Source organism: Falco biarmicus, chromosome 8, assembly GCF_023638135.1.
Source record: "Falco biarmicus isolate bFalBia1 chromosome 8, bFalBia1.pri, whole genome shotgun sequence".
NCBI classification, from domain to species: Eukaryota; Metazoa; Chordata; class Aves; order Falconiformes; family Falconidae; genus Falco; species Falco biarmicus.
Window position 1 is genome coordinate 32,386,631 of NC_079295.1, and position 24,209 is coordinate 32,410,839.

General features: G+C 39.3%; 1 protein-coding gene across 1 annotated transcript in view; it reads right to left on the reverse strand.

The window, feature by feature from the left end:
- MYLK (myosin light chain kinase) overlaps positions 1-24,209 on the reverse strand; it is a 216,420-nt gene that overhangs the window by 107,734 nt on the left and 84,477 nt on the right. Inside the window, exons 3-10 of the mRNA XM_056348444.1 lie at positions 18,877-19,084; positions 17,014-17,062; positions 13,876-14,041; positions 11,232-11,397; positions 8,420-8,456; positions 6,260-6,834; positions 3,138-3,341; positions 1,892-2,026 (exon numbers count right to left, since the gene is read on the reverse strand). Of these exons, the coding sequence (XP_056204419.1) occupies positions 1,892-2,026; positions 3,138-3,341; positions 6,260-6,834; positions 8,420-8,456; positions 11,232-11,397; positions 13,876-14,041; positions 17,014-17,062; positions 18,877-19,084 (1,540 nt within the window). The remainder of the gene's footprint in view (positions 1-1,891; positions 2,027-3,137; positions 3,342-6,259; positions 6,835-8,419; positions 8,457-11,231; positions 11,398-13,875; positions 14,042-17,013; positions 17,063-18,876; positions 19,085-24,209) is intronic.

The window sequence follows — 24,209 nt, forward strand, 5'->3', positions numbered from 1 at the left end:
CATTTGCTTGTGTGCACAGCTTTTGCTTTACCTATGAAACTGTCTTTAACTCAACCCACGAGTTTTCTCACTTTCACCCTTCCAATCCTCTCTCCCATCCCACAGGAGGGGAGGGGGGCAAGTGACTGTGTGGTGCTTAGTTGCTGGCTGGGGTTAAACCATGACATGCTTGGATGCAATATAAACATGGTTATACCTGAACAAGGGGAGTCTCATTTGAGATTAGTGAGAAGAAAGGTCAAATCAGAACAAACATCCTGAAAAAGGCATGGAGGCACAATGCATACTGGAGGCCTACAGAAATATGTTGTTTATTGATCTCTAGGTTGTATTTTTCAGGAGCCAACAGTTTTCTGGTTAGCAAAACAGAACATGGTTACATCAATGGAGAAGCTGTGTCTATGCCCAATGAACTGTAACACAAAGTAATCTGAAACAGGAAGATGCTCTGTATGTGGAAGACAACTGTGCATAACTACATTATTCAATGACTAAGGGAAACCTTCATGAGCAGGGGGTACCCTTGGAACATGAAGATGAAATTACACCCTATGCATCAGAGTTGCTCCTCCTGTGCTGCAAGACACAATTCTTACACAGCAAAACAGTGATTCTAATCACATCTGCAAAGGAGGAACTGCAGAGTAGACTTCAGACAGAGAAACAACTTATTTCCAGCAGAAGAGTGTCAGAGCCTTTACTCACATGTTTCATGTAGTAAATAAGGCAGTGGCCTTTCTGTTCTAGACATGGAGCTACTGGGAAGGGAAACAGACTGGGCTGTGGGAACATACCAATCTCAAGGGCATGGTTCATTTGTCCTGCCACCTTTTTCAATTAACCCATTTACTCTGAACAGCTAAAGAGAAACAGAGATCATATGCAAACAATTAATTTTAAAAACAATTCTGGAGGAAATATCTTTGTGGCAAAGTATGCTGTTCTTTGTCTTTAAGTCATACACACATACACACAGATAGCCTGGGAGAGTCTGCAAAAAAATCAGTTGCCCTTCAGGAGTAATAGAGGTGATCAACATTTAAGCTGAATAAATGTCTAGTGTTTAATAGATATGACTCTAAATGGAAAGAGACCTTAGACAAAGCATGTAGTCTCTGGATCTCTATAATAATTTGGAATCTAAGCAAAACACTGATGTTTGGGCCCAATATTAAGAGAGGACTGTAAGGGAAACGTGCATGTTCAGTTGTGTAATTAGGGCAGGGTTAATTATACAGTCTGATAAAAGAGAAAAATATTTTACTTATCCTCTTTTTTTAGTCAGCTTTGGGCAAGAATTAGAATCTCAAGGAACATATTTCTAGTAACGAAGCAAGCAGAAAAGCTGGATTTTAAGATCTTCAGGACATAACTGCTAATACCAATTATGACCTGTTTGGCTGATGAAAGGATGGAATTGGGCATCGTTTTCCTTCCTACCGTAAAGAGTGATATACTGCACTTATTTTGCTTAGAACTTATTATGCCTGCAATATCATGATGGCAACCCGTTATTCTCAGAGCAGAGGCTAGTGCCAAAGGAGTGGGGGTAGCACAGGGTTCCGCACACAGTAGCAACACAGCCTTTGCTGCAGCGTGGTGAAAAGCTGAGTGTAACAAAAAACCCCCAAAACCAGCTGCGTACAAGCTTGTCACCAGAGCCCCCTGCTGGACATACGGGAGAACTGCAGTAAGAGAAAAAATGCCCAAGAAAGCAACCCTTCGTGCGTGTTACTTGTATGCACACTGATTTTCTTCAAATATTCCAGTGGGTTGTACGACGGTGATTCAGAGTGCTTTGTGCAGTATTCACAGCCTTGCTACGGGTGGCATTCGAGGCTGCGGATGGAAACGTGTGCAAACATGTATTGCAGACCAGGGGGGTCCTTACCATTGAGGAGCCAGGTGATCTGAGGCACAGGTACGCCTGCTACACAGCACTGCAGCACGAAGTCTTGCCCTTCACTCACAGTGCATCCTTTCAAGACACTGGAAAAGCATGGAGCAATCTCTTGGACTTTAGGCCCTTCAAAACCAAAATGAAAACAGTTCATTTAACCCAAATTGACAAAATTATCTTTAGCAATTACTGACTTTTTCTAGGTATGCTTAGGAGACATGGCTGAGCTAACCATAGTGAAATGTTTTACTGGGGAATAGAAATAATTTTGAGCGATGGACTGGTATGAAGAAAGGAATGGTTCCCCTATAAACTACATGGCATGCATTGCCAGCCCTCAAGCTGTATCTTAGGTGGTGGCTTTTTATGCCAGAATCCACTATTTGCAGCCAGGCACTAGAAGTGCACACAACATGTTACCAGAGAGCTCAGCACAAATAGGAAGGGTAATCATTCTCTCTTCTTGTCTGTCTTCTAGTCCCTGTCCCAGATTCCCCTGGCTGGCAGTGAAACAGAGTGACTTAAGGATGCAGTTTACAGGTCTCTCATGAGACAGAAAGAGAGGATCTTGGGTATCCTGGTTTAACCTCAGGCACAGCAAATAGAGTAATGTTGCATAAACATGATCATACCTCCAGGAAAAAGCCTAAAACCAGGTGAAAAGATTAGAATTGAGGACAGGATTTGCTAAGAAGCCAACAAATCTTTCAACCAGACTAGCAAGACAGTGCCTTCAAGCTCAAAATAATTTGTCGTTGGGAGAGGTACTTGAATTTATCAGAACACAATTCTCATTCCTTTCCCTTTTCTTCTTATTCGCTTTACTGCACAGGATTGGTTTGTGCTTGCAAAACATTTCAGATACGCTGTGTTCTATAGAAATGCTAAACAACTCCAAAGAAACGAAACGTAACAACAATAAAATCTTTGGCAACCTGCATTAAATACAAGCATTAATAGAAAACCTCAGTGGAGAACAGGTCTCCTGTGTATAAAACATTCAATGGTATGGCTTTAGCTATACAAACAACAAAAACAAAAGGTCACAATGGAATCTGATGCAAAATGTGGCTTGCCAGCCATCCCACAGCACCTTATTCACAGAGCTAGGAATCAGAATTAGCCTGCATTGACAAGTTGTAATATAAATTTTGTAGCCACCGCCCTCTGAAAGCTTAGAAAACCCCAGCCACAGTTTTCAAAGTGCAGCTCAGTGGGCTCACAAGAGCTTACTTACTTCTGACAGTTAACAACCAGCTGGTGGAAGTCTGACCTTTCGGGTTGAAAGCTGCACAGCTATAAGATCCACTGTGCCCCAAGCAGGCTTTCTTTAACCACAGGCAATGAATCCCATCTTCTTCAAATATTCGGACATCTTCTCCAGCTTTAATTGGTTCACCCTCTTTGAACCACTCCACATCTGGTTTTGGTTTCCCTGAAACTGGACAACGAGGTATTTGAATTTTCATGAACAGGTATTTCCCTTAGTGTAATTCCATTATTTGCTTTAGTATAAAATAGGTATTATTTACACACACATAATTATATAAACCTTAATGAGCAATTAATACACAAAACTATCTTCAAAAAGACAGTTTGATATTTCTGATCTTCCAAAACCTCTTGGCCAGTCTATCTTTTAAAATAACTTGAAAAATCCCAATCACTTCTATCTGAACATTGTTTCTCTAAAAAATACAGACAAAATGGATGTGATGAGATATTAGAGGAGGAAGGAAGAAATGTCTCCCCAGTCCTTCCTACCCTGCTAGACTGGTTTCCCAGAGCACCTAGCAGACCTTTGCAATCCACGGTACCTACCGCTAAGGTTGTTTATTCTGGGACTGTTCAGCTGGGAGAAGAGAAGGCTTGAGGGTGATCTCATCAATGTATATAAATATCTGAAGGGAGGGTGTAAAGAAGATGGAGCCAGGCTCTTTCCAGTGCTGTCCAGTGATAGGACCAGAGGCAATGAGCACAAACTGAAACACAGGAGGTTCTCTCTAAACGTACATACTTCTTCACTGTGAGGGTTACTAATTACTGGCACAGATTGCCCAGAGAGGTTGTGGAGCCTCCCTCCCTGGAGATATTCAAAAGCCACCTTGACATAGCTCTGAACAACCTGCTGTAGGTGATGCTGCATGAGCAGGAGTGCTGAACCAGATGACCTCCAAAGGTCCCTTACAACCTCAAGCATTCTGTCATTCTGGGTATTTTTTTTCCAGACTAGGGTCCAGATGTAGGCAAAGCAAGCAGCTTCCTAGGACAGTAAACTTTCAGGGAGCAGAAGCAAAACAACTGTGGCTTCACTGCCTGCTTTGCCAGTGTCAGAGCTCTAGAGAACCAGATTTGGCTCCTAGTAATGCTGAAGGAGGTCTGGACTTCATAGGGCAGTTGCTGTGATGAGCAAAGCGGAGAGGTTAGGAAAGAATGCCACAAAAAGTCTCCCATCCCATCCTTCACTTACTACAGCAAACAAGGCTTCCACATTGCTGATGTTCCTTCCCAGCTCTACCCATTTCACTACAGCAAGAGTGCTCATGCCTGGAAGAAGTTACAGACGGTAAAAGAAGGCAGGAATATCCACAACAAAGAGATATGATATACTGCAGGAAAGGCTTCTGAATGGAGAAAATAGAAGGATAGGGGAGTGACTTATTAAGAAGAGGAACCCTAAGCTAGGAGCAGGATTTCACCTGATATAAATGACTATAAATAGGAAAACAAGGAATTCCTTGGGTTTTGGGGGGAGGGAAGGCAGTCCCTAAATCCAGCTACAAATCCATAAAAAAAATTTGGAAGGGGGCAGGTTACCATTACACCCACAAATGGGGCAGAAAACTGAATGCCTGTTGCATACATCAGAAAGCAGGAAGTGTCCTTTTTCTGTTAATTTTCTCCACTAGAATCTAGAAGTTATTATTCAGAAAAGATTCTATTTCCTGTTCAGCAGAGAAGGAGCATATTGGAATCCACAGACAATTAGTGCAGAACAGTGGAGGTGGGAGAACCTCCAAAAGCTGGGGATCAAAACCAAACAAGCCCTGAAGTGTCAAAGAACCTGGATGCTTCGTAGCAACTGTACAGACCCAGAAGCATTGCTGATCTGACAGCCTGGCAATCAGAAGCCTCCTTCAGGGTGTAATAACATTTCCATTGTCCATTGCAACCAGGAGGCAGAGAGAGCCTGTGAAAGCAACCTTGGTCACCCTTTGCAGAGAGCATTCTAGGGAAAGTTTCTCAGATCACTTATTAAAGTGCACTAGGGACATTCCACTGTACATTCCCTACAGATGCCTTGCCTTTGCAGACAAGAGTTTGTGCCTTGGGTGCAAAGCCAAACAAAAATGTATTTCAATAAGAACTGAATGATCTCCTCGGTTTCTGTACAGTAGGGACTATACTTCCCTACCAAACCGGATCATGAATTAGTTAAACTTTGCAAAGTGATTGAGAAGCTCTGATGAAAAGTAATCCATGTTCTTAGTACTCATATACCTAAAAAGTAAACTATTCAAAAGATGTCAGGATCTTTGGAGTATTTTCTCCCCACCTTACTGTGTGGGCTTGTGAGATAAATTGTATTCTTTACTCACAATGCAAGAACTATCAAGAAATGAAATAAATAACCATGGTTTTGTTGTGATTTTTTTTTCCTCCAGAGACATAAAAACCAATTTCTCTTTCACTCATGGGAACACTTGGAAGTGTGAATGTTATTTAAAAAAATAGCAGAAAAACGCTTCAAAATTATTGTCTACTGAAATTCTAATTTAAAAAAATCTACTCCCTGGATTCTGCAAAATGCAGCTCCCATTACTCTTCTGAGAGATTAAAATCCAGTCAAATTCTGCAGAACAAACTCTAAACCTCCCTTTTAATTATGACTTTATCATTTCAGCTGTTAAGAAGCATTCAGATCAGCATTGGGTTGACCAAATATGAGGAGTAAAAGTAGATGACACAAGGGAAATGCAGTGACTGATTGTAGTGTCGTATCTAATAATTTTTTTGGCTCAAGGGCAAAATATAACTAATTACAGTTCTAGAAAGTATACCATCCATTTTCTCTCTTGTGCCCTCATATAAGAAGCCCTAACACTACTGCCTAGAACGAGTGCCATTGACTACATCTGGGGAAACACCAGATGGGGAAGAGATGGACGCTATGGCATGGGATGATCTGAAAATTTCAATGTGAAGAGTATTGTGGAAACAGCATGAGATTCTGCATCTATTTCCAAAATGCTTTAAGAGAAGGACATCTTGCAATGAAGGAGGAATTGCTTCCCCGCTTCCATACACAGAAGGGGAACTTGAATAACCCCATGGCTCTGATAACTTTCATCCCTTTACCTTTGCTCTTGAATTTGATCTCCTGGCCTTCTGATGCTTCCAGGCTCTGTGGACAGCTCTCAAACTGAGGGGGAATTCCCAGAGGCTCCCTCTTCTCCTCTGTTACAGCCTTCCGGGCTCCGGATCGATTTTCTGCTTCTCTGCTCCTTGGACTGACCTGCCCTGTCAGAGACAGGGTTTGTTGAGTTGACATCAGGGGCTGCACAGCCCTTTTCCTGTCTTCACCCTGTCTGACGAATGTAGCCTGGGGCTCTGCCTTTGGTTCTGGTTGCAGTTTGACAGCTTGTAGTGTGATGCTGCTTGAAGTTTTCTGCAAGACCTGAAATCCCTTTTTTCCTTCTTTAGGTTCTTGAGGAGATAGTGCATTGGCTTCTTGGAGCTGTCCCAGCTTACTGTCTTTGGCTTCTCTGGAGATATAGAAGGTCTCTTTCTTTGCTGACACCCTGTCTTTGGTTTCAACCATGAGTTCAGTGCTGCTGGATTTCAGCTCCTTAGCAATGCCATTGCTAGTTGCCTGTTTGAACTCTGAATTTTCAATGGCTTTAACAGCAAGTGTTGTTGGTTTTGGTGGCATGCTGAAGGAAAAGGATAAGTTTACAGATATATGACACTGTATAAATACTAATTATTATTATCAGCAATGATACAAATGTACAAGCCCTTAGCCAGAAGGTGAACTAATTAGCCTTTAGTTTCCTTCACGCTGATTAAGAACATGGATGAAAAAGGTGAAGGAGAAAGATTCATAAAAATGTCACCAGTGCTCAGACACTGTCTCAACTGAGGATTTTCTGGATATAAATCCACTGCTCAGATTTTAACATGTTTTGTGAGTCAGACACTAACCTTGCATATGCTACTTTAGACAGAGAGCAATTACGCGAGACCCTGGGATGACCATGATGTAACACTACTTCACGTTTTAATAAATTGAGGCCACGTATAATTGTAGCTCAAAACATCACATAAAATAGCTCCCTAAAGGAAAATGAAAATGTAAATTGTGCAGTGAATTTACTGTTTCTAATTATGGTGTCCTGTAATTCAGGTGATTTCGGAAGAGTACGGCTCAGGAAACTGGACTTCAGTCTAGGGGAGGGAGATGGGGGGGGTTGTCAAAAAAAAACAGAAAGTCAGTTGAATGGATGTAACAATATCATCTACGGTTTTATTAGGAAGAGTTTCTCAGAATTATGATGGATCTGCTGCTCAGCAGCACAAGAGGGCACAAGAGTAGCTGACTAATTGGAGACTTGAATCCGTTTCCTTCACTGAACCTGACTGCCCTGACCACTAAGCTATTACCTGTAGAGCACTGTGTCTGTCTCTCACACTTCCAAAGTATTACTCCAAGGCAGAATTGGAACATATTTGGAATATGGGAAGTAATTTCTAGCCCAGCTCTATTTTGCTATATTTAGTGCCACTGACTTATTCTCTCAGGGAGATTCAGGATATTTAGTGTAGCACTTTCTTCAGCCAGAGTTAAATGTACTAGGGAAATAATACCTATGAGATTTGCAGTTACAACTGCAAGTTTTTTACATTTTACATTACATCTCCCTCTCTTTTTTTTTTGTTTGTTTTATTTTGAATAAAAAAATGGAGGACGCAAAACTACTATGGTCATTTAACTTCAAAAATCTTGATAAAGTCCCAAAATATGATTTTTTGTTTGTTTCTTACTACTTTAACCATACTTCTGTGTGTATTTTCAGACAACAGCAAAGACCATGGCTATACCACATTTTGCTTATGACAGCAAAGAACAACCAGCTCAGTACTGACAAGATGCATGCATTTTTTTTGACTCCAAAAAGGAAATTTGACCAATTTGGTACAGAGTGTAATTTCTCCTCACATAGTTTTTGTTCAGATTATATAACTATTTGGCTACATGGGAACAGTGAGCATAAATCCATCTAAATTTTGCTTTTCTGAAGCAGACTAGAACTCTGCATTTCATAGTGTTGCCACCAGTTCCACCAAGTTATTTTGTAGGAGTCTACCAGGACAGCTGAATTTGACAGTAAGAGAGAAATTCATTCCAGCATTTTCTAACTTCTAAATACAGACCGACCCTCGAAAATTTATCACTTTGTGAGGAAGGCTCATGCTGTAAATGCCAAAATTAGTGCAAGTATTCCAGTAAAAACATACCATGGTGGCTGAGTGTATGTGTCAGTCTTATCTGGACCTGAAATCCAAAAAGAAAAAAAACAGGTAACTTATACATACAATTCTGTACAGTATTCCATAAATTTGAAATATTTTAAGCAAATAATATACTTAAGAACCTTCACTCTTCATATTTTCAATCCACAGAAGTCAAGCTTGTCTATCACCACACCTGAAATTTGATATGGACAACAGCAAGCTGCTCAGCTGAAACACAAAGAGGTCTTGGTGCTTTGAGAACTAAAGGTTCTGTGAACCTCAAAGACTCCTTGTTGGGGAAGAGAAGTAAGGAAGAGATTGCAACTGGGAGGCAGCTCATCAAATCTTATGGGAACTCCACACAGCTTGTAGAAGTGGAGAAAAACAAACCATCAGTACTACACCTGAGCATGCCCACAGTGAAAAACCAAATTAACAGTAGTCAAAACTCCCCAAACCTGAGCCCACCTGTAAACTTTTACCAACTCACTTGCTGTTTAGCAAGTGTTACCATGTTTAACGTGAATAACACAAAAGCTAATACCACATTTCTTCACTTTGCAAGACCACCAGGAAATCTGGGAACACTGCTGAGCTATATTGATTTGCCAAGGTACCTCACCAGCTGCATTGAAATAACTAAGCACATACCTGCCCATAGTCAGTCTCTTTTGTTCGGTCAGTCTCATATGTGTGTAATCCTCCATGCATTCTCCCAGACCTTGACAGTATTTGTTTCTCTTGGGGGCAGCATGAGATAATAAATAGTTGGAAGAACAGAAATACCACTCCAGATTGTGTACCAACCACATCTATCCACTTTTCCCTAGTTAACACTAAAGGATGCAGCTTGTTTTCTCCTGGTCAGATCAAAGTTACGTCTATGCTGTGGTCATCTGTGAGACTAGAAACTACAGTAGAAAGACATGTAATAATGAATTTGCAAGATAATGGATTTTGCAATTCATCAACAAATACTCCATAAAAATGCTTTCAGAGTCTGCCTCAGGGAAAAGACAAAAACATGTGATGGATGATATCCTGATTTCCACTGTGTTTTGCAAGTAAAAATCCACATCTACATGCTTGGACTTACCACACCATTCAGAGTGACCAAAAGAATCTATTTACACACACACACAAAAGTTGCAGTGAGAGAGGGAAATAACCCATTGACCTCACTTCAATAAACCTGTCAATAAACAGTAACAGAAATTCTCCACATAAAAATTAAAGCTGAAAAGAGACTGGATAAATGCAGAAGAGGAAGCTGAATAACGGCTAGTTACAGACAGGACAGTACCATGCAACCCTGTCTATCAAAAGAACATTTTTCCCCTCCCTCTCCACTATCCACTATGGGAACCTGGGGGAAAAAATGTAGCTTTTGGAACAAAATTATCTATATATGAAATTGCATGGATTTAAAAGAAAATGTAGTAATTCTGAGCCACTTGATTGTCTGCTAGCATCTTGCAGCAACTCTTATGAGCTGATTTAATTGATAATGAAAAAATTAGGTATTATATATTGTGGTTAGGTAAGTGGAATCATCCGATTAGTCAAGTACATTGCAAGAGAGTGCCCTTTTTACTGACCTGTACTAATCCAAGAAAGAATGCCCGCATTATTCAGAGATGTAGTCAGCATCTGAAGCAAACATATACCACAACTGACTTTGTGACCCCAGTTCTGCAACATCTCTCAGGGCAGATGTACCCGTTACACAACAGAAAGCTCAACGCTTCAGGGAAGCAACAAAGGATCAAGTTTCATGTTTAAAAAAAGGCTTATTGAAAAAATGGCCCTTTCTATGAAACATCAGCTGAACAGGCAACCTGTAGAAGCTTCTACAATGGCTTCATCAGATTGGAACCTACAGATAAAATGTACAGCTTTAAGTTGTAAAGGCTAGTTGTGATTCTGAGGATCCAAAATGTAAATCCTCTTGTTATTTATATTCTTGATCACTTACAGAGTGACAGCATTGATGTGAACCTAAAAATCTTGCCTCAAAAAATTCACTGCTGGGTGCGCATGTAGCCCACGGATCTTATGACTGCAGCTCAAGCCAGCAGCTGTTGACTTAATTATTTAATTGGGTCTAGTGACGGCTTACCCACTGACTGACAAAATTCCTCTTTAGTGTGGTTGCTGAAGGCTGTTATGATTTTGAGGCTGATGCAAAGGGCACCCTAAGAAGCATCAAAGTCCAAAATGAACTGTATATGATAATGCATATATGGAATAGAACAACCTAAACTATTTATACAAAGACACTTATTTCCTTTAACAGCAGTGAAATAGGCAGGGTTGGGAACTGAGAAGCCTGAATTTTAACCTCATTAAGCTGTTTTTTCTCTCTTACAGTTTAGAGTAAGGGCCCCATTACTTACTTTCCTGGTTCTACAAATACAGATACAATTATGTTTCCCCAAAGGGAGCTGGTATGAATGTTCATCTGGTGTTGGTACTGAACAAATAAAAAATTAATTACTGATTATAATGACAAGTGCAAGGTTTCCATTCATTGAAATTAAAATCTATGTTCAAAACATATGGAGGCCAAAATCTCAGTAAAAGGGAAAAAAAGTTGGTTTTAAAGAAAGTTTTAAAGCACTTGGATAGCCTTTTCCCATTGAACCAAAACAATGTTTTCAGCTGTAGCACACTCCAAGCTGTCACAGTATCATTTAATAAAAAAAGAGGAAGCTAACAGGAAAAGTGAATGCTTATACTAAGAATGCAACAAAAGGCATTTTAAAGGAATGTCTGTGGCTCATTTGTGCTCTCTCCTGTAAGATAGTTGCTGTACCTTGAACGGTGAGCTCTGCAGACACAGATGCCTTCCCAGCGCTGTTTACCACTGTGCATGTGTAAATTCCCGAATCAGCAAGCTGAGCATTTTGGATTTCCAAGAATTGGATGCCTGTTTTCTCAAACATGTTGAAACGCTCATTTTCTTGCAATTGAGTATCACCCTGCAAATATCACAAGACACCATGAGACCGCTTGCTATTGGTAAGAGAAGGGGAGCAAGAAATTTTCTGGTAAAACATCAGGTCGAAATGCCTTTCTCCTCTTCTAGCTAAATTCCTTCTATGAACAATACTCAGACAGCATAAACAAAAAACTGCATCCAAAAGTTCTGTAATTCATATCTGCAGAAGGCTGTTTTCCCCTGAATTTTGCCACCCACTCATCTCAGTTTGTTTTTGGCTTTTCATTATTTACTATATCCATATTTCTAGAAAAATATCTTTTCACTGTATGTGGGCTCAAACCACTTTTCTGTTCATGTTTGTTCCAGGAAGTCAAACATCACGCTTTTAAACAAACAATCCAAGTTGGGGAGTAGTTCTCTATCCCTCAATAGCTCCTTTATGCTGTATCACTTCAGAAACTGGAAAAAAATTCTGCAACAGAGAACCTCATCTCTGGCCAGGTGGAGGTGGCAGAAGGCACTAGACATACATTATGAGAGGCATTGCTGCAATGCTGGAGTTAAATCAAAAGGTACAGCTTTGAGGCCGGAAGAAATGTGTGTAGTTCTATGCTTTCTGTTACATAGACTAGATATTCAGAAGAACATTTTTTGCCCTTAAATTCAGTGAAATAGTTGACTAATAACTCATTTGTGAGCAAATCACTGCTTCTGCTTCAGCTCCAGCCATTAAAGATGAGTCCCTTGCTATCAGGCATAACAGCTTTTCCTATCCTAAGTTTAGGAAGGGCAAGCCTACGAATGTATGATTTGTAGGGCTTTGGTCAGTAATCTTTTGGGAAACATTATAGTGTTTTCAGACACTGTCAGTCCTGAAGTCTCTATCAACTTACTTCTATCTGGGTGCTGTAATTCCTATTTGAATAAAAAAAAGCTATTTCATGTCAGGGGTTTGGTGGTGATACAGTAGAAGCTTCTGTTCTTCACAACTTAACAAGTAAGAAAAGGGGAAAAAACAATAAGCTAAGACATTTACACAAAAGCAGATTCATTAGTTCCAAAAACTGCAATTTTATTTGTTTAGAAATCTTACATGCTGTGTGGAAGGTGACTGTATGCTGGTTCTGCATCAGCTGTATGTGGTCCAGCAGCCATGAAAGTTCATTTCCATGATGCTGAGGCAGAGTTGAAATACCTATCATTCCATCCTGACATGATCAACAGCATTGCAGACCTGAGCTTGTTTGCAGCTAGCCAACATGCATGATTACCTGTTAATCCATGCTTTATGAATAGGGATGCAAAACCACACTTCACAACAAAAATCTGCCAATAAAAATCTGACAAGGAGCAACAACACATTTGCACTTTACAGAGCATGTGCGTCATTAAAAGACAGCTTCATAGTGCTCAAAATAGGTAGTAAAATATTATTATGAATGCCTCACGAAAACCAGTTTAACCAAAAGTAATGGTTTGAGGATACGTTCAAGAGAGTGGACTGACTATCTGCAGGCCAGCAATGGTATTATGACTACTGAATCTCAGAACAACACATATGGCTCTCCTAGTATGTAAAAAGTGGTTAAAGATCTTGTGTATGCTCAAAGGAAGAGCTAGGACTTAAGTCTTCAATGCTTTTTTAACAGTCTAATGGATTTTAAATATTTCTCATTTATAAAGCTCTTTTTTTTTTTTTTTTTTTTTTTTGTAGATGGCAGATGCTCACATTTCCTAATTTTAATGTAGATCTGAAGTTGGTAGCTCAGGTCTCCTTTATTTTATGTCAGACACTTTTCTGCTACTACTGTTTTAGCAGAGGTCAGACTGAAACAGTTGAACTGTTGTTCATCTTCCTTGAATTATTTTTTTTAATTTGCTAAAAACAATCACGCATGCCAAAACCCAATCATATCTGTTATTTCCTAAACAGTTAATTTTCTTTTCAATTAAATTTCATTTCTTTGCAAACTTCATCTTCATTCTAATGTGCAGGTAAAACCCAATGTGAATGATACAGAAAAGGCAGTTTATGACTGAGACACTGACATGGAACTTGGGAAATACAGTTGTAATTTTCACAGCTGTCAGAGTCTCCTCTGTAACCACAGTCAAAGCATTAAATCCTTGAAGACCTTCTCTATTAAACAGAGGTGATGATATTCATGTTTTCTATCCCTTGTCTGTTTCTCTTGTCTGGTTAGTAAGGTCTTTGGGCACGTATGTCCCATACTCACTATTTTTATAATGGAACCTGGATCTTGTTTGGTGCTTTCAAAGTACTTTTTTGTACAAACATTTTCAATGAGATAGATAAGGGAGAAGTTATACTGAGAAGGAATGCTATTCTGTGAGTTTATTCAGCATAAAAATGAGGAAGAATATGGCTCTCCTTGCATGTAAATTCTCACCATGACAATTTGCAGTGGCAAGTTCATTTAATCCTTTCAAATCACAAAATTTTAAAAGAGAAATCAAATGAGAAAGAAAACATTAATGTTTTGGGAAATCATACCTTAAACCAAGTTACTTGAGGCTGAGGTCGTCCTGTTATTTTACATGAGAATCTGCCTGTTTGGCCTTCACGCACAACAACTCTATTCGGCTTTGTAGCAAACTTGGGTGGACTCTCTCCCCAGATGCTTGGCCTGTGCTCCACAGATGGAACAGTAAGTCTTCCCCTGGAAAGGCAATTTACATCCTGGTTTTACAGATGAACTGGAAGCTGTTGTGGTTAGAGCACACTTCAGGAAGCATTTCAGACCAATGATCTGCCAACAAGGGTATATAATTGGTGGTAACCAGGACTGTAGTTACACATTTTTTTTGGCCAGTGAAAGAAATGGAAATGCTGGTGATAACTGCACTTGACTCCTCATGCAACTGAATAGTATGATGCTACACACCCTCATCCAGCATACAAATAATTCACGTAACAGATCCTGGGGACAATTTCAGTTGCTTGTAAGCAGAGCTGGGCAAACCAAATGATAGGAAACACTGCATACATTTAGTTTTTTCCCCTTTTCTGTTTCTTAATTGCCTCCTAACAGATTATCTGTGCATACTACTTCACTGTTCACAGTTCTTTTTCACGTAATTTGTTTTCACATTGAGTGCAATGACACAGTGATTTCTGATTTATGAATCAGCAACTTGGTTTTGTAACATTTTGACATGTCTTGGTAAAGATTTTTGATTTGGGGAAGGCTTCTGTTTGCAATCTCATTCACTACAATGTTTGCATAGCAAACATGAAAAGGATACAAAACCAAAGTACACCCATTACAGGTGAATGTCTGTTAAGTCTAAATGCCCAGCTCTACTTATATGGATAGCACAGCTGGGAAAGGACATGTGGAATGAAACTAGAGTGACATCAGTGACTGCAGTCCAAAACTCCCAGTTACACAGCCGTAAAACATAAAACATCAAGCAGAATTATTGCAAGGAAAAAAAAAAAAAAAAAAAAAAAGGTGCAACTTCAGGTCTATTAACGTCAAAAGAAAACACACACTCTTTGCTCTGAAGCCCTGGTAGAACAAAGGCACAAATTAGCAGATGGTGATTTCCTTTTTTTATTTTTTAACCTTTAATTTCAAGCAAACTGAACAATTTTCAAGGCCTTCTTTTCCAGACAGCCTTTTACCACATGCAAGTAAGATGTGTCAATATCTCACCATCTCTGCCAGATGTCAGATACTAACAGAGACTGCATCGCCTTAGTCGAACGTGCTGCCAAGACATGATGGTTGCCATATAGGCAGCTCGAGGTTTCTGAGTAAGAGATGATACCATAATGAAAGGATTTATATGGACAAGAGGACCAGCAAAAAGTCTTGGGAGAGAAGGGTCACTGTAGCATGTTAAAATGGAAAACAGTTCATCATATAGTTAAATATCTGATAGCTTTTAATGTCATCTTCCTTATGCTACCAGTAAAGAAAAGCATAAATGTGTAGTAAAGAAGCCTTAATGATCACCATCTTTAGGTAGTGTTTCTGTATTTATATATCTATACACATACACTAAAGCATTAAAAGAAAATCACTAGCTACCCTGCAGCTTTATGGCTGTTTCCTAGATATACAGAAACTGAAATGTATAGTTTCTTTCTTTTCCCTCCTCCCTGTTTATGTAAGGCATAAAGTTTCCATACCATAAAATTATTAATACTGAGTAGGAGTAAAACACATAAGAATGAAAAATGAGAACAATCGCTCTATCTCCATGCAATGCAATGGATTAGGATAGCGCTTTAGAAAGTCTGAATGTGTAATAAAACCTAACACAACTTTCTTGCTTTGATTATTTAGCATGCTTATTTCTGTAGCACATTTGTGACATAGACATTATCATGTAAAAGCCTTCCTGATTACTCAGTTTCACTTACTATTTTCACTGTTGCAAACTCAGTTAATTTTGAAACCGAAAACGTATATAAAAACAATATTCATATAAATGACCAAATTAAAATCTTCGGTTTTAACTATCTGTTTTGTGATCACTAGCATAATCAGAAACATATTTTTGTCTACATCCAAGGCAACTAAGTCCCAGGGATATAAATCAGAAATAATTCTGCTTAAATTCAAGCTACTTATGAGGACTTATGAGAATTAATTACTAATTAATTCAGCTGTTGGAAGAATTAGGCCTGGGGCTTTTAAAACAGAGGCATTCACTTAATTGTAAACGATCAATGAAGTGCAGAAAGTACGCGACAGCAAGAAGGCTCCTCTGTGTGCCAGCATAGATCACCCCATGAACCCATTCTTGCTAGCAGTTACTCCAGACTGGAACAGTTCTTTCTTCTGGACTACAGTTTACCCACTGTGTTGCTTGGACATACTGTAATTATATGTGAGAGAATACTAATTTCAGTTGCTTTTATTTCTTACTGGTGACTCTTAAAGCAGTATTTACTCTGGCTTTATAAGGAGACTGTCAGATCATGGAAGATGTGGGGAAGGATTTCTGAATATCAGAGAGTAGAGATAAGAGAGTGCACTATTGCAGCAGAGGAGGGTGCAATACTGTGCAGATACCAAGAGAACGTTCTGTTTTCAGCAGGACTAATTCCTGTCAGTATGAGGGAGCAGTAGCTGTATCAAGCTACTTATGTCTTCCTGACAGCTTCAGCCATTTTACTTGCACAGCAGCTCTCATAGTAGCTATCCTGCTTGGGATAAATGGAGACTTGGACTTGGAGAATTTGAGTTCACAAATACCAAAGTGTGTGTTTTCAGATGTTTCTGTAGCTGGGACTGCCCTGCCTCTCAAAGCCCAGCCTTTCTTGTATTGCCATCTCACAAGTGTGAGCGAATCGCGGCAAGCAGTTACTCTATTCCAATGCAATGCTGTGCAGAGCTGCGTCACCAACTACCAGAGTTTGTTTTCCTCCGTTACCTCTGGTCCTTGCACAGGTAAGGAGCCTTGGGGAAAATTTCCAGTGAGGAATTACTGAGAATAGGACAAGAATCAAACCTTTTTGACTGGTCTCAAAGTGAATCAGAGCTAAAGACAAAATGCCAGAGCCACTTAAAATGGGAAGAAGTGGTTATTTTGTTTAGAAAGGGTCATTTTACTTGTATTCCTACCAAAACATATTTAGGTGTCTGTTAAACAATATCAAAGCCAGTGGGCTTCTTACCCAGGGTTTTTGGTGCTGGATGGCAGGCTGTATTTCTTCAAGGAGTTTCCTGTAAGCATGGGACAGAAAGGCAGGAATCAGAAGTTTTGTCAAGACCATTGGGAATTACAGATACTAAAGACTACGTAAAATATGCATTTCTCCAGGTTTCAAACATAAGGAAGGAATGCAACATCTGCAAAATAAGGTTATGTCATCTGTAGCCCAAAGTTAGGCTCTTCAATTTCAAAAACAAGTTTTGGTAGGGTTACCCTCTAACCACTGGCCTCAGCAGTAACGACAGTGCAGATTATGCAAAAATATTTTTAAACAAGTGAATGAAATAGTGTCTAACTTGTACAGTACAGAACTAATTCAAATTAAGACAGTAAAAAAAGGCGTTTGAATTCTGGAAGAAGTCTTACTTTATTTGGTTTGGTTTTTAGTCCTGTGCTAGCCCTTCTGAAACCTCTTCCGTAAATTGATTCTTTTTGAAGCACAATAGTTCATAGCGCTTGCTGGTGCGAACAACAGGGAAACCGGTACTTTGTGGTGTAAGCTCAGCGCCACCTACTGCACTCATCATTCCTGGTAGCTCTGGCACATCAGAAAAGGGTAGTGACCTGGGGCAGAGCCAGAGTGGTAGCATGATACAAGCAACTCCGATGTCTGTCAAAAAACCCGTTCGTTCCAGAGACTTATAAGAATCTAAATTACTGTCAGATAGGACAGCCATGCAGGACGAAAAGACTAGATTGTGTTTCAGTCACTCATTTTTCCAACTAGCAGCCAGCCCCACGTAGATGTCTTTGTTCTTTGCTGAGAACAGAAAAAAATCTGTGCTTTGCTATCTTGGTGCATAAAGGGATTTTTAGAATAAAGACCATGTAATGCGTAAACTCTGAGAAATTCAGTCATTGTATGCTGCCATGAAATTGCTTTTAAACTGCAGCAAAACCCAGGTCAGAAAAACTGACATTAAAGGAGCTTTAAAAAAAATCCTCCACCTCCATGCATGTTGTCACTCATAAAAGTTGTCATAACTTATAACTAGGGGAAAAAAAAAAGGTTTTGCACAATTTTTACAACAGAAGGCGGTAACAATCATGCCAGATCTATGCATATTTCAGTACGTACTCTGAGGATATCTGTTAGAGATTTTGACTCTGAATAAATGCTGATCGTTTCAGGACTGCTTCAAGAATTCAACACAAAGTTGTGACTTGAGGAGCTTTGATATTCAACAGATCTCTGACATGAGCAAATTGCAAAGAGAGAAGCAGTACAATTGATTTCCATCCTTCCCTGGCTTTGTGTCACTCTTTAAATTTTACATTTGGCAGTTTGCAACTATCTAATATGCAGATGTTCTCTTAAAAATTCCAGGGTTTGATCTTGGCTGTTTCCCGTGTGACATTAAGCATGCAATTACAACCAGGCATTCCGCTTAGCAAATGGAAGCATGCATGGAGAAATCCAGAAACCCATTGCCTCAATGTGCCTATCTGATAGGCTGCGAAGCAACCAAGATCGCCACAGGTTTTACTGCCTGAGAGAAAATGCTAACTCACCAGGCCTTTGTTTCTGTCCTGGGTGGTGGCTTCAATGAAAATTACAGTTTATAGCAAAGTCTTTAAAGCTAGGTCTTTTGTTACCTGGGCATCATCATACACATCTGGAACTGAACACACACTTTATCTAGCTATAGACATGTAGTTCCCTGCAAAACATCTGAAATTATGAAATGCAATTAATGAATCTTACTCTTGCACCAGTGAGAAAGCATGTGTGTACAGTTGTGATTTTAACTAGACAGTTTAACACAGCTTGTTCATTTAATTAAACTGTATATAATCATCGCAACAACAATAAGTATCCTCTTACCTTCCACTGTCAGTTCCACAGTCACTTGACGAACCCCACCATCATTTGCAGCCTCACAGGTGTATTTACCACCATCACCTTCCTGTACACCTTTGATTACCAAGCTGAATATCCCTCGAATGCTGCGGTCCACGATGTAATGGTCTCCCTCTGGGACAGGATGCCCATTTCTGTACCACGTGATCTGAGGCTCGGGGTAGCCTCTGACCTGGAAAGATGTGAGAGTGAAGAAAGAACATAAAAAATGATGTTATTAGGAAGAAATGTTGGACATTTAGCAATGCAGTGGAAAGTTCTTGACACAGGAGCTGTTAAACACATACTCTTTGCAAGCCAAATGGCAGAACATAATGAAACAAAAAAACTCTTGGATAAGTCAAACTGTTAAAATCATAAGACTAGTCAGGCAGATAGACACCTATACAGAGAAGTTTCCCGCTAGAATGGTTTACTAGCAGAAACATTGTGATCATGCCAATGAAGAATCCTGACACCTGGGACCCTGTTGTTCAGAGACTCAAGAACAGTGGTGCTACTACACATCTAAGCATACAAGATTGCAGGGTATAGACCAAAAATTTCTAGCATGGTTGTCAAGGATCAGGCTTATATTGTAAAGCCGTATGGAGCCATCTAGTTTTCAAATGTGCTAAGATACAGTAGCTCCTGACAACTTACAGGCAGGAAATGTAGCCACTTACCAAATTTTCTCTTGATCTTTAAAAGCAGAAGGTAAGTCGCAATTTGAGAAAGTGTCATTAAGGGTCATTCTCATGTTATGCTGGTAGAGGGACTATAAAGACCTAGACATATTCACACAAACACACCACTAACCTAAAGAGCTTTGTAGTCTACTGGGAGCCCAAAGGAGAGTTTTCAACAAAATAAACTAGCCCTGTGCTCTTAAAAAGCAGCCATATTAATATACCCTTGCCTGCTATTGCATTAATGATGCTTTCAGATTTGCAGGCAGATTCTCAGTTGGTATAACTGAGAATGAAGTTATTGATTTCAATTGAGTTGTTTAATTAGAATTTGTGTCTTTCATTACAAAATGGGAAAAGCAGCCATACACCAGTTTCTATCAAAGAATTAACTCCTCAGGCAAAGATCCTTTCTCTGCTTTATGAGGGATGCCATCTTCTTTGAAGGTCACTTAAGTATGTGTTAACTGCTAGAACACTTCCCCAGTCATCATGACAACTCCTGATTAGGGTATTTCCCCCTTCTTTCCTATACCCCCACTCCGGTATGTTAGCTCTCCATCTTCTGATTCTGTGATCCTTTGCCTACATGTCACGAATTAACTGAGTGGATCAAGATGAGCTGGGATGAATAATAGTTGTGGCTGTGTTTGCTCACTGGGAAAGCAGTAATGTTGCATTTTGAACTAGGTTATCACATCTTGGCAACTGAACAGGAAGTCACTCCAACCTCCAGGTGAGCAAAATATTGATGATCTGCCTTGATTTGAAGAAGGCTTGGTTGTGGCTTGCACAAATTCCTCCCAGCATTTTCCTCTCTAGTTTCCAATCTGCATTTCAGGTCTGCTTTTTTCTGACTGCACAGCACTTACTTTCCAAATTACAATCTTTAGCCAACCGACCTTACCCATTCTTAAGTTCTCTTCTTTCAAAACCTTTCATTTTTAATCCAGCCCCACCTCACTCCAGCTGGGTTTCTCATCTGTTGGAGCTTAACCTACAGCTGTCAGAAATTTTTCATTTTCCTTTAATTCCTTGGGTATCAGTTCAGACAAGTTAATTTTGCCAATGATGTGGCAACCCCTTCTTCCTGGCAATACTTAATATATAGATAGAGGACGTTAATGTTTGCCAAGAGCATGAATATGCTGAATAAACTGGACAAACTTTCCACTTCTGGTGCAAACTTCTTAAGTTCTTTCTATCTTTACCAAAGCAATAGCTATGTTCTATGAAGAATAAGTTATGGGAACCGGCACAATGGGTAATCGATTGCTGTTTAAAAATACCATCGCATCTTTCTAAAGCTTTTTGCAGCCATGCTTTCCCTTTCCTGTGCTTTCTGAAAAACACCTCCAACTCAACCATGTCCCCTAACACTGCTGTAGCATACTGATTTAGTGCTGGCTCAAAGGGCAGGCTCCCAGGAATATCTCTCTCAGCACGTCATATTTTCAGAAAAAGGGAGTTGTGAAGCAGCAAGATGAGATTTTTACAGTAGTGTAACCCTTGTTAATTGATAATGTGCTCACTGACTGGTAGAGAAAGTGACTTGTACCAAAGAACTGTTTCTTACTATTAACTTGTCAATGCCCTCATACCTATCTTTTCATTTTAGATTAAGAAACTAACAGAGATTAAGTCACTTACCCCATGTCAGAGAGTGTAATAGAATGGAGCTTCTGCCTCTCATTTTTGCTTCACCAGATTTGCTTTCCTTGAATGTGGAATATTTCAGGCAAAATAGATTTGAAACTGCTATTTCAAGTAATGTAATACAGTAAAATTACAAAGTAGCACGTGAATTTGTGTGAAGAAAGAACCACCTTTTCAGTGTATTACATCACAACCTCTTACTAATATTAGCCTAGCCACATCTGTTTACAGCTGCTGAGATTCTGACCTATGAATACAAGTCATCAATTACACGTCATCTAATATATTTACTATTTTTTCCAGTTCATGATCAGTCCTTCTGGTGTTTTCTGCTACGTATTGTTCAACCCAGCTTCAAAGCTCCCAAGCGTAAACCTTCCATCAGTTATCCCAGGGAACAACTGGGGTTGAAGCAATGCGAAACACTTTCCTTTCATTTTTTGTTTTGTTTTATCATATTCTTAAGTCCTTCTTGGACCACACAAGGCTGTTTTTACGTGACCCTTCAAGGTCTGGTAGACCATTACATATGTCCTTCCAGTATCACATGGCTGAGCCTACATTAAGTATTTTTCCATTTCTTCCATGTGTGTTTATTTTATGCTTGTTACATCTGTATTATTTTGTTCATCCACACCTCTACACCGAGGAAATGCCACACAGAAAATTACAAACACAGGCGATCAGCCAGCATGCCATTTCCTTTCAAAAGGTTGAGTCATACCCTTCCCAAACTCTGTATTTCTTCTCTTTCAATTTTTTTTTCAAAAATGAAATGATGGGAAAGCAGAAGTTTACAGAATTGCTCTGTTGCAAGGATTTATTTCAGGTTTGGGTTTGGAATGTGTTTCAAACTGAGCCAGCCCCCTCTGAAATACATAGTCTTGCCATAAAAGTGTCAGGGACCCTTAAACGAATCACTGGTTACTAGGTTTTGATCCTAATGGATCAATTCCAGAACTGCAGCAGGTTTTATATTCCTCCCTAACCTTTCCAAAGCTCACTAAAAACATCTGCCTTGAATAAATCCACAGCAAAGAGAAATTTATCTGCTTATTTAATGCCCAGCAGCAGAAGCTATAACCTTTATTTACAGCTTGGCCTGTGTGAGTATTGCCAGTTCCAGTGAGGCTACAGCTTTTCTTTCCCTGCTCTGCAACACTAACAAGTGGAAAGTTGACAGCAAGCAGCAAATAACCATTGTATTAGCACAAACATGAGTTTTGAGTTTTGTCTTCCTGGAAAAGTCTGCTAAGGTAAAACAAGCCTTCTGCTCTGTGTACCATCACAGCAAGTGGGAAGAGCTGAGAGAGAACCTGTTGCCTGTGAAACTTGCAGAGCTAAGATTCAGTTCTGCATCTAGGTCTGGGGGAATGCTATTGAAAAGGGATGGTGCTGAGTTTTCAAAGAGAAGAAATAATGACAAAACCCACAACAAATCTACTGAAGCTATACACTAAAGGATAGTATTACTAAAAAATGTGCAGCTATGAACTAGTCCCCATTGTCACAAGCCTAAATGCATTCAGTGACCACTAATGCCAAATATATTCAGTGACCCTTTTACTTGTTTGAAAGTGCAGGAAAGATTGTCTAAAACTTGACCTATATCTATGCTCCATAAAAGAGCTTTTTATACACCAATTTAAAAAAAAAAACCATAGGTTTGCCTACTTAAATGCATCACAATTGCAGTAGCAGTTTGGCAGTAGCAGTTTAGGACAACAAGATGCACTCTCCTGGCTCATGCTTTTAACTTCAAAGTCACATCCTGCTTTGTAATAACTGTTGCTGGCTCTGGTGAGGTTAAAAATGAACACGAACCCACAGCACCCAAAAAGTCAGCCACAAGTGACAATAAACCAAAGCCTAAGTAGTTGTAAAACACTGATGGCACATGTACTATTACTGAATGTTGCTCACTTTCACGTAAACTTAAGACTATTGGAAATGATGGCCAATTTCACATGACATATTCTAGCATTACATTCATTATACTGACTGAGGGGTTTAGTGCTTCATGTTAAAGAATATAAAAATGTCTTGTGTGGCTGCTCAAGGTCAGATCATTACACAAGCAAGGAGATCAGGAAGAAAACAGCTATCAAAAAGATGTCTTTGCAAAATCCCTCCCCCTCAATTACATCATATGTAGACAGGTGCCTCAAAAGTTGTATTAAGACTGGCAATGATACAACTGTTATAAAATTGCTCATGATTTCATATGCTGCAATATGAATTTCACTAATAACTAAATATCCTCTCAAGAGACAATCCTTCTCCCATGAAGTCAGAATTTTAAAACATTCAGATTCTGTCAGCACATAGTGTTCAGTTGTGCTGTTATTTCTGTAGACCACCTTTGCCTTAATTTCACAAAATCCAGAATTAAGACCTATGTATGTATAGTATTAAATTACTAAATAAAAGAATCAGTTCTATTTGGGTGGTTTGATCCATCTAAAGAAACTTGACTTTGAATTTACCTTTGAAAGTCAGAAATATTCTCTATTCAACTTCTTATATTTCACACACTATTGAAAATGTAGCTTTCAACCATTTGCATACCTTGCTGCTTTTTGTGGAAGGGTGTCCTCATTGTAGGCTGTTAAAGAATAACAGGGTACCTAATATAGTAGGTAGTATTTAACATCCTAAAATAAGCAGCTTTGCTGCTCCTGCAGTTAAGTGACACTGCTTTTTGATACCTGGTTCTCAGTTGGAAGAACTCGGTATCCTAACATCCCATTTATATCTGAGGCAGAAAAATACAGAATATATTTAAGTGTATGGATGTTTTTGTTGTTTTAACTAACATGTGCACTGATATAGGGTTATGCAAAAATAAACTTTTACACTTGTCTGGAGACTTTTAGGGATATTCAGCTCTTGAGGCTATTAAAAGTGATGCACTTAGCCTGTATTTCATTCATTGCAACACAGAAAAATAGTTTATTAAAAATGATAACTGTT